Source organism: Pelobates fuscus, chromosome 12 (assembly GCF_036172605.1).
Source record: "Pelobates fuscus isolate aPelFus1 chromosome 12, aPelFus1.pri, whole genome shotgun sequence".
Lineage (NCBI taxonomy): Eukaryota > Metazoa > Chordata > Amphibia > Anura > Pelobatidae > Pelobates > Pelobates fuscus.
Genome location: NC_086328.1, coordinates 12,569,433 through 12,581,549, shown reverse-complemented (window position 1 = coordinate 12,581,549; position 12,117 = coordinate 12,569,433). Strand labels below are relative to the sequence as shown.

Here is a 12,117-nt window from a genome sequence, read left to right as displayed (position 1 = left end):
GGTATCAAAGCTCTTCTCTCGAGAATAAAGTTGCAATTTGCCACGGATTTCTCCATGATCCAAGAGAATATGACCATGCTGGTGTGCTTTGTACAGGTGAATGAAGAAGATGTGGAGGCTATGGGGGCCAAAAACCAATGGCTGCCAACAGTGAAGGCCTTAAACAAGTTCAGTAATTATTGGATTTGAAACTGGCAACTATGGAGGACATGTCTCAGGATTCACAGAATCTTAAAATTCACCTGATACTTCACGTGCTCAGGAAGCTTTGGGCCTCCTTACTATTCCCTGCCAAGGCCAAGAATTTAGCTGCAGGCTCCAACTTTGGAGTAGACACGTCCTCCATAGAGCCAGCCTATGTCCCAGTGAACCTTCTCTTTCATTTTCCCACAGAGGCAGACAGCCAAGCGATAATGACTGCTGACAGAACGTCGCTAAACCATTTCTTTGAAGGCCATGTTCCCTCCTCCCTCACTGCAGTTTACTACACAACTCTAATGTGATTACAAAACCACTTATCTCTGGGATCCAGGGTGCAAGCTCAGCGTTACACATGATGGAAAACCACTTCATTTTACTAGTATTTTAGGCGCTACTGCGTTTGCCAATGCATTGGGACTCTCTCTGACAGCCATGTCTCCAGTGACATGCAAGCACCCTACCGCAAAAAAACTGGGATGTCGATAAATTACAGCCATTTTACCTGGCCAAATCCATCACAGAAGCCCTCTACTTCTTTCACCTGTGGACGGGATGTGAGACCACTATATGCTGCCTTCAGCTACTGCTTTATATTTTGGTGGTTTCTTTTGTTAGGTATAATTTTGGTTTTCCTCAATTCTTGTTTGACATGTTGCAACATGTATTTTGCAAGTTTGCCCAGTAGTATAGGATTATCCCTCTCTATATGGCTCTTCTCCCACAGCACATACCCCTCTATCTAGCAAAATGAACAGCATATGCAAACTATATTCGACTTTATACTTCACAGTCTGCTATTTGGTCTGCCTTGAGTTTTTCTGACCGGGGTTTCTCGCACATGTCATGCCCAAATGTTTATTTTTGTGATACTGTGACTAGGGATCGACCGATTATCGGTTTTACCGATATAATCGGCCGATATTCGGTATTTTCAGCAATATCGGTATCGGCCAATAGGGATACCGATATTGCTGATAATACCTCCCAGGACCGCCAAGCTCATTACAAGCCCGGCGGTCCTGGGGAGAGCGGGCAGCAAGCGTTTACTCACCTCCCAGCAGCTCCTCCAGCTCCCCAGTGTAAATCTCGCGAGACCCGCGGCCGTCAGAGCTGGCCGCGGGTCTCGCGAGATTTACACTGGGGAGCTGGAGGAGCTGCTGGGAGGTGAGTAAACGCTTGCTGCCCACCCCCCCTCCGCTCCCCCCCCCCCCCCCCCCCAGCTAAGCCAATGCCACTGGACCACCAGGGATTAACATATCCCCCCTCCCTGGCAAGGCAACAAGCAGGGAGGGGGGACAACAAAAAATAATAATAATAATTAAATATATATAAAAAAATAATAATAATTTAATATAAAAATAAAAAAACATTTTTTAATAAAAAATGCCCCCTCACACATACACTATTATTATACACATACACTACACAAACACACTGTGTATATAATTCAGTGTGTTTGTATAGTGTGTGTATATAATGCAGTGTGTTTGTATAGTGTGTGTGTGTTTGTATAGTGTGTGTGTGTGTATATAATACTGTGTGTTTGTATAGTGTGTTTGTGTGTGTGTGTGTGTATATAATGCAGTGTGTGTGTGTATATAATGCACACTACACAAACACACTGTATTATATACACACACACTATACAAACACACACTTCATTATACACACACACACACACTGTATTATATACACACACACTGCATTATATACACACACACACTGCATTATATACACACACACACTGCATTATATATACACACACACACACACTGCATTATATACACACACACACACACTGCATTATATACACACACACACACACTGCATTATATACACACACACACACACTGCATTATATACACACACACACTGCATTATATACACACACACACTGCATTATATATACACACACTGCATTATATACACACACTACAAACACATACTGCATTATATACACACTGCATTATATACACACACACTATACAAACACACTGCATTATATACACACACTATAGAAACACACTGCATTATATACACACACTATACAAACACACCGCATTATATAAACACTACACAAACACTGCATTATATAAACATTACACAAACACTGCATTATATAAACATTACACAAACACACTGCATTCTATACACAGTGTGTTTGTGCAGTGTGTTTATATAATTCAGTGTGTTTGTGCAGTGTGTTTATATAATTCAGTGTGTTTGTGCAGTGTGTTTGTGTAGTGTGTATATAATGCACACTACACACACACACACTCTGCATTATATACACACACACTATACACACACTATACAAACACACACACACTACATTCACTATACACACACTACACAAACACACACACTTTGCATTTAGTATATACAGCATTCACTTTACGCACACTACCCACACACTACACAAACACTGCTTTCATTATATACACACTAGACAATTACACACTGCATCCACTACACAAACACACACTGCATCCACACCACTCACACTACACAAACACACACTGCATCCACTACACACACACTGCACTAACAATGCATCCACTACACACACATACACAGCTCCCCTGTCTAAACACACTGCATCCACTACACATGGCATGTATATTTTGTGCATTTATCTTTAGAAATAGTTTTTTATTTTCCAAAATGGTAAATGTACAGAATATCGGCAAATTATATCGGCTATCGGCCTGAAAGTTCACAGAATATCGGTATCGGTATCGGCTCTAAAAAATCAATATCGGTCGATCCCTAACTGTGACAAAAAGAAATGTAGCAGTTGATGAGAGTGTCATCGATGCTTGTATTACTTAACTACTTACTATAATAAAAATATAAATAGGAGAATAAAGTACCTGAGAAATACAATTAGTGAGGACATGGAGAGAAAAATATCTGGAGGCTGTTGGGAGACCAAGGAGAATGAAGAATATAAAAGGGGGAGTTGATTATTAAAGTAGTGACGTGATCGATTCATGGGGCGTTTTGTCTCACTACAAAACCTGCCACACCAGAACACTAGGCATTAAAAGAAAGGGTTAAAAAATACATAACTATTCTTTCCCTTCACAGACTAATAATGAAGCAGGTAGAATACACTACTTATTGTCATTGTGATATGTCACTCACATACAGTGGTTTAAAGAGGGTTTGGTTTTGTGTGTGTAGTTTTTTGCTTTTCCTTTTTTTTAAGAAAATTAAATTGTTGCTAAAACATGTCATATTTTTTCTCTCCATCAAAATCAGATAAGTTTACATCATCCAAAGAAAGATCAAAGACTGAGAGTGTATGTAAAAGATTAACCACAAATAGAAACCAACAAGCGCAAAGGTTCCTTGGAAAATATAACGCCTTGGCAATATCTGGACATAACTCTACTTGAGGCTCAAAACAACATATCAATCAAAAAAGCTCTGACTGCATTCATATTGGCCAATTAAAACATTGTTTTTTTATGCCATATTGAACTCTCTAGACAGCAACATGTACAATGGTGTTAAAATAAACCTGTCACTCACAGCTAGTATTTAGTTGTACTTGAAAGCGTGAATGTTTAATTTATTTATTTTTTGTGACAGAACATGGCTGAACATTGGTTCACTGTGCCTCTTGAGAAATTATGGAGGTTTTTTAAACTAGAAAATCTTTTACTTTAAAAACTATTCATTCTTGCCAGCAGAGATCGATCCCTGCAAAAAGGTAGAAAGAGGCGGCCAATTAAATGAGATATTCAACTTCCATGATGTCCTGCAAACCTTAGTTAAAGTTCAGAGACAGCAGTGGGGGGGGGGGGGGGGTGAAAACATTTGGCCATCCTTAATGTTCACAATATTCTTTTTAGTTTAAGCAATCTGTGAGCTCAGACAGAAACAGGGAGGTGAATAGATTAATACACAGCTTGGATGAAGACGAATAGACTATTTTGCTCATTACAGCAATCGTTTTTTCAGGCTTTGCATCTTCAAAATTAAGCAGATGGAAAGTCAATCAGTTGTACAGCAAATTATTTTTTGGCGGAGTTAAGCATCTGAATGGACAGGGAGCCAGGTACATAGAAAGAAAATCTACGATCCTGTGCAAAAATGACATGCATTCTTGTGCAAATCTCAGTGGGAGCACATAGCAGGCATTCTGTGGAACGGCGGTGAGGTAGCTGCCCAACGTCTGCTTTGCTGAATGTTATGGGTGTTCTGACTGTAGGAAGCAAGTGGAAGATGCTACAAATGGCCTCAGGGAGCGGTAAAATATGATTTTCAACTTGCAAGGAAGATTAGCTATCCAAAAACTGTCCATAAAAAAATCAGACCTCGTACATCATGTCTGAGTTGCGGCGGGACCGTGCGTGAAAGAACGGTCATCAAATTTATTTAATATCTTTATTTTATATACAATCTCATTGCTTTGGCTTTTAACTCATGTATACTGAATGTTTTTTTATGAAGTCCCTTGCGCCTACCTTTTCCAGTCCCTTTCTGACTCGATTCTCAATATTTTGCAAACTTTTGCCTGCAGCATTTTCAGTCAGGAGATCTTGAACAGCAACAGAAGGCTGTCAGAGAGAAGGAATGGGGAGGACAGAAAGGTAATCTTCCCCCCCCCCCCCCAAAAAAAGTTTAATATTTGATAAAAACATTTATAAAGGAACACTCTAAGCACCATAACCACTGTAGCTCAATGTAGTGGTTATGGTATCAAGAGGGCTCCGTCATCCTCCTAGAGTAATTTGTTTGACAATTTACCTGGGTTCTGCTAGGCACCTGCGGCCGCAACCCTACTGCCAGACTCTCTTTGCAGGAGAATCCAGTTAGCTCTACTGGGCTGGGCAGGATTGTGCTTATTGGTTGAGTATGTCAGCTGAGCACTTTCAGCAAATGTGTGTGTACCTGTAACACATCTGCTTAGTTCACTAAAGAAATCAAGTTTCCCCTGTAAAAGAGACCGCAAAATCGCATGCCTCCAGAAAACCCAGGAAAGTTTGGCAAATTACTCTGGGCAGGTGTCACAGCATGCCTACCTCCATAACCACTGTAGACAGCTGTAGTTGTTTTGGTGCTAGAAGTGTTCCTTTAATGTGATGGTATATAATAATATTAAAAGCGGTGAGATGTCTCTTTAGATATCCTAAAAAAACAAAAAAAAAAACTAGAGTATCCAATTTCCAGTAAAACGATAAAGCAATAGGGTATTTGCTCCACAAGCAAATTATCATTCCTGCACTTGGTATAGTACCTAAGAGCAAGAGACAGTTTTTTGGGTTGATGGGAACTCAGAGCTGCACGACTCACTATTAACTGCTGCTTAGCCAGGAAACCACATCACAAGAATATCGAACCGCTCCTAACCAGTCAATGGCTACAGATACTTGGAAATCAGTTCTCCAGCTTGCTGTGTCAAACTTAAAGGAACACTAGTTCTCCGTTTCCATAAAAATTAGGGAAAAAAAGTAGATTTAATTACCTTTTTCCAGTGCCTCCCTCAGCACTGCTCACCTCTCTGCCTCACATAACTTCAATTTCTATTGGGCTTCTGCATCACGAGTGCAGGGGAAGCACCATTAGTGGTGGCCATACTGACAGTCACTTGTGGTGTCCTTTCTCAAAAAGCTCAAAGTTTTACATTGCCTGGTTAAGAGGACAGGGACACTGCACCCAGACAACTTCTTTAAATAACAATAATACTTCAACAATGACAATCAGTGTAAAGCAGCTGATGAGATTCATCGTAAACAAGTAGGGTACAAACACACAGAGCTTACAATCTAGGAAGTCGATTTAAAACGTGCCATGGAAGGGGCTACCTTAGTAAGTGATATACAGCCGTTATAAAATATGTCAAATCTTGCTGAACACCAAAGTATTCCTCCATCACACATCCTGTACTTATAGAGACCCCGTGGCCACAATTTTAGTTTTCTGTCATACTAAATTTGTCTGCAATAAAACATTCACAGGACCTCCAGGGAGTAGACTGGGCACAGAAGCACCACTTACACCACAAATTGGGAACCCCTTTTACCAGTGCTGCTACCTTCTTCCTGTCTAAGTAAGTGCTTCGATTATACTTATTTCAGAAGATTTTCTCTCATTTAAGATACCACTACGAAAGAGAAGATGGTTATAATTATAATATTTAATGTATTTTCTTTTCATTTGAGGTTATTGGAGTTGAGTCACATTTGGAGAATAGATTTTTTTCCATTGAAATCAGATTTTGGCCTTCCTCTTAGAAGATACAGTGGTTACTCTTAACAAGCGGCCAAAAGACCAGTACAGGGGAATAAATTCTGCTTCCCCCTTTATCCAGGCTACAATCCAAAATGCTGCTTTTAATATAAGATGAGCAGCTCTTCCATAAAGCAGTTTTCTTTTTTTTTTCTAAACACAGGCAGAAGCCAGCAGTGCCCCATGTAAGCCTCGCAGAAGCCGGGATTCCAGGACTACATAAGGTGCACAATTACCTTCTCTTTGTGTAAAACAAATCACAACCTAGACACCATACATACACTGCCTTTGAATAAAGAGCAAGTTATTACATGCCCTCAGTGGTGAGAAGCCATACTGCAGGTCCAGGAAAGAAAATGGCTTCACTCACACCAGACCATCCCAGGAGACATTTGCCCCCACTGACCATGCACAAGGTAGTTTGGTGCAGCACTCCCATTAGATTAGAGCTTTGAGCTACAATTCGGACCATCTAAATACCATTCCACATGTTTTTTTATATTTACAAAGCTAAAGAAGTCCTATTGAGAGGAACAGGTAAGAGAGCACACGGATAAAGCATACAAGCGGCCTGTTAATACTGTTCTATTAGGGGCCCTAGGTAAAGATCGGATTGATTACCTGATGGGCTGAATGAAGATGAGGAGGGTGTTCTTCGAGAAAAGCTTTTTACAGCCAAACTTTGTCCTCGCTGTTTTCTCCGCCAAGCTGTCCGACATTTGGAATCAATACTCTGTTTTATTCTATACCAATCAGACTCTGATATTCTAAACTTGTGGAACAGGTGACCTGGATAGATAGATAAATAGAATATATAAAAATCATGCATCACAGGTTTTTCAATAAATCTGAACAGTTTTGAGATAGTGGAACAAACATGGTTGGAAACTTGGATTGCGAAAAGGAACTACTAGACCTTTAAAGACATTAAAAAGCACTACCAATAGAAATGTAGATACACTGAACTCAGTACTGCATTAAATATGGTTTCTGACAAGTGTCTGATCCTGCAAGGTGCTAAAGAGATTTCTAAACACAAGCATATTTAGAAATCACAACCATACATTTTTATAAGCTTTGGAGAGTTCACACATTAAAAGATCTTGGGATGCCATGGTAAAAATCTGCAAAGAAACTAGCCAAGGACATAAAAAGGCAGACATATTACAAAATATGTGGACAGCGAGAGCAATTCAGTTGAGTAGAATTTTGAGTACTTTCCAATAAACTCGTATAAGTATTTTGATTGCAATTGTCCATCACATACTACAAGAACCATAAACAGTTGCTTTGCTAAAATTTTCAGATCCCCATAAACACCACTATGGTTTAAAAACTACATCAAAGCTGAGAGGTTATAGCTCTGGCCAGGACAACTCCCATCAGGCTTGGCCTGGAAAAAGATGCCAAGTAGGGCATGTCTGAATGGTGATGTAGATTGCCAAAGCTGCAGTTTCATCAGCTGCCTGTGAATGGCTTGTGCAAAATACCTGAGACACAATGAGAATTTATAGGACATCAGCCTTCAATAATAATTATTACTAATAATATATATGGTCCACTTAACTATGGATATCATTTCCTTTTAATTCTCTAATAGCAAGGGACTTGGCAAGTCCTCTCTTAGAACACAAAAGTTCTGGATTTATCAGCCGTTATTAATATTGTCACTCCATGAAATCTCATGAGATCAAGTTCCATCAGTTTCGACGCTCAGTGGAAATGCTTTTCAGGCACTGCGCTGGTTTGATTACTTTAATGGTAGTAGCATTTCACGATCAGTACCTTATTCTATAAAATCATCAATTACCCAATAAATTCACACAATAAAACATTACTAGAATTTATGGCATGCAGTAGGTCAGTGGCTGAAAGCAAGCCCCGACAGTGGTTTCAAAGGACTGGGCTCATCTGAAGCCTTCTTCAAAGGAGACCAGAAACCAGTAAATGACTTGCATTTCTTTTTGTGTTTTCACTTTTAACCATAAGACATGGGCTCTAGATCATAGATACCTATATCATCCTGGGTGTTTTTCCATGCAATGGCATTGAGGAAAAGTGATTATTGTACCACGTGGCACTAGCTACTAGGTGACAAGATGGGCACAGCTGGTTTAAAAAGTGGACCCTCCAGTATAGTGAAGATGGGGAGGTTGCAAGAAGGTTCCCCTGTGTAGGAATGGAGTTCATTACCACACCACTCACTTTCCCTAAAAGGCTGACTCTTCATTTTTAGTGACAGACTAGTTTGTGTAGTAGAACCACCTAGAATGAAGGGTTCAAAAAGCAGACAAAACGTATTTATGGAATTACAGACTAAAATAGGTCAGGAAAAGTAAGATTCTGGAACAGTAATCTAGATGTTATACAGTCTAATTGAAGCAAAAGGTGCACCCAAACAGCAAGAATAAAACTCAAGTGGATGCTAGAAATGGTCAAGGAGTCTTCTTAAAGCTGTGAATATGGTTCATATATCTGGAAAGCTGTATTGAATGATCGTGTAGAGCAGAGGTAAGCAACCTTTGGCACGCCAGATGTTGTGTACTACATGTACCCCGATGCTTTCCCAGCATTATCAATGTAAGAGCATTATGGAAGATGTAGTCCACAACTGGAGTGCCAAAGGTTGCCTAACCTCTGGTGTAGAAAATAGCTTGAAAAAGATATAGACAGAGGAGTCTAGTGGCACACAAGCTGCACTGGATTAAATAAGTCCTACACACAGCCTCTACAAAGATCAAATATATTGAATCTTAGATTGTTTGTATAAGGGGCTGCCTGATGTTATATATGCAAACACTAAACTAAACTGCATATCTGGAAGTCTGCTGGAATAATGCCATAAAATGTTTGGTCAAACAGCCTGAATTATACATTGGTTTTACTGATAGGGAAACTAGCAAACGCAATGTCTAGATTATTAATAAATGCTTTTGAGATGTTTAAAAAATGTTGATAAAGCACAGAACAGATGTCTAATGAAATGCATCTTTCTTGGCGTTTTAAATTAGCCGAACACATTTTCTGTGTGTTTGATGTAACCTGGTATGAATTAAAAACGTTCATTTGGAATTTCGTTTTCCAGGAGATGCAGATAGCGCAGTTTTAAATCTTCACTTATTGAAAGCTGAAGGGATGAGTAGAAGTTGGGTCCTCCCAGTCTAGCTCAAATCAAATTTGGGTAAAAAAAAAAAGTCAAACTGGAAAAAAACTAATGTTTACAGTTTGGGTATTTTAGCTAAAATTAGGAAATTCTCTTTAAATTCCCAACAATTCCCACTTGTGTGATTTGCAGTGTTGTTAAAATGTGAATACTAATTAAAATGGCAGCATGGTTTACACAATTAAGTCCTCATGGGTAACTTGATTTTAGATTCACTTTTGCTGGTAAATTGATGACACCCCTCCTCCCCCCCCTGTTTTTTTTTTTTTTGCATTGTAATCGACGAAAAAAATATCAAAAGTTTGGGGGGCGGAGCCAGCGCTTGAGCCGAGCAGTCGCCATTCCTGATCGCTCCTCGCTTACCATGTGAATTACGCCTGATAATCGCAAGAAAAACCCGTCAAAGCGCAAAATAAATCGCTGCACTGCAAGCCGGGCGACAAGCTGCATCCACCGATGCCTTTCACGTTCACCCCAAGGCAAACAAAGCCAAAACGCAAAGCTGGGGCCTACCACGCTCCACAAACCCGAGGCCTAGAAACGTTCCTAGACAGCTTTCTGGAGGCACAAGACGTAGGGGAACCAGAGTCTCAACTGTCAACCCCACAACCAAAAAAACAAAACATGGGACGCAGATCACAAAAACCCGACAGGGACATCGGGGCCATGCTCCAACGGCCTGCGGCACCTAAAACTCCGCAGGCGGAGAACCCACAGCCTGAAATACCACAGAGTGCCCCACGGGACACGCCACCTCCAAACCAACCAACGAGCCTTCACACCACCGATAGCTCAGCCCCGACGACCAAAGGGGATCTTAAGATACTCCTGGCTGATCTGCACCAAATGATGGCGGTGGACAGAGCACTACTGCAGAAGGGAATACAGGCCAACGCAGACCGCATTAAGGCCGCTGAGGGTGATATTCAAGACACTCGAACCGCAGTGTCCAACTTCAACGGCTCGATACAGCAGCTACATACCCAGCAGTGCAACCTCTCACAGCGGGTGGCTAACTTGGAGGACCAACAACGCCGCAATAATGTCAAGATCAGGGGCATCCCAGCCGAAATAACAGCGGAGGAACTACCGCATTACACCCGGAGGCTGCTAGCCACTATAATGCCACCCGCGGTGACCAAAAGACTCATCCTAGAAGGGTTATTCCGTATCCCAGGCTCAGGTACTGCCACCACAGCGCGGGATGTCATAATCCGCTGCATATCTGACACCGACAAAGCCCACATCATGGCTGCCGACCGCGGAAAGACACCCCTACAGTTTGAGGACTCTCAGCTCACCTTTTTTCAAGACCTCTCCAAGGCAACGAAGATCGCTGGGAACGGTCACTACTCACCTCAGGGGTGCAGTATCGCTGGGGTCCGGCAGGCTCCCTCATGGCAACGAGCAACGGAGTTACACACACGCTCCGCACGCATGCTGACACAACCGCATTTCTGGAAGCGATAGGTCTGCCACTACCTACCACACAGGCACCCACCGATGCCCCCCGACAAATCTGACAGATGCTGGGACCTAGACAACTACATTCACTGTCAACTACACAGTTAATCTTTACTAAAGAACGAAAAACGTGCCAGTCTAACTAATGCCATACATTGTAATGCAAATGTAAATGTTGAACACCTGACATATGGCTCGCTCTGTTACTATGTGAGGTTTACTCCTTTTGTTGTTCTTCCCACTGCACTCTTGCAATGGACCAAAACATTAGCCAGATCTCCGATAATCCAGTACTTACTCTACAGTTAAGCAAAGAAGTTTCTTATATATTTCACTAATTTTAGGATGTATCTGCTGATTGGTAGCAACTAAAAATTGTAAATGTGCCTGATTAATCTATGTCTCAACATGTAATGCAAATTGAAATTACTCCAACCTTGACACCGCTGTTGTGGCGAACCAAGGCTGCTTGTCAATCTTTGTGCACAAGAAAAATAAAGAATTAAAAAAAAAAAAAAAATATCAAAAGTTTCAATTTCCCAACGTTTTTTTTAAAAAGCTCACCATTAGGACTCTCCCAAACAACAATAACAAGTATCACGAAAAAACACTACAGACAATAACATCACAGGATTTGGGCTACACGTTTCAGCCATTAATTGTACAATTTAGAAAAGAATACTGGATCAAAGATTTAATTTTACACACCACATATTTTTCGGTTATAATTCCTTTTAATGGGACACAATTATCTTGACGTTTCGGAGATAAAATCATAAAATAAATAAATGGGAGTTGATTTTCAAATTTGTACTATAAGAAACAGGCTTTCTGCATCTTGGTTTAACACAGTCGATGAGCACGATGGGTGAAATTTCAGTCACCAGTCTATATCCAATCTTTGCAAACAAAACAAATACTGAGTTCTCATCTAATCAAGATATAACGTCAGCCAATAAGCTCAGCTGCCAAACGTTTATTTTTTGGAGAAGAGGACTGTTTTTATTTTTCTGATTTAACTCTTTGCACAACTTGTCCTAGGATTCTTT

The 12,117-nt window shown here is 40.7% G+C and overlaps 1 protein-coding gene across 2 annotated transcripts in view; it reads right to left on the bottom strand.

Annotated features, from left to right (window-relative positions):
• BANP (BTG3 associated nuclear protein) overlaps positions 1 to 12,117 on the bottom strand; it is a 375,637-nt gene that overhangs the window by 174,727 nt on the left and 188,793 nt on the right. For both annotated transcript variants that reach the window (XM_063437623.1, XM_063437624.1), the window contains exon 8: positions 7,063 to 7,230. In XM_063437623.1, coding sequence (XP_063293693.1) covers positions 7,063 to 7,230 — 168 coding nt within the window. The remainder of the gene's footprint in view (positions 1 to 7,062; positions 7,231 to 12,117) is intronic.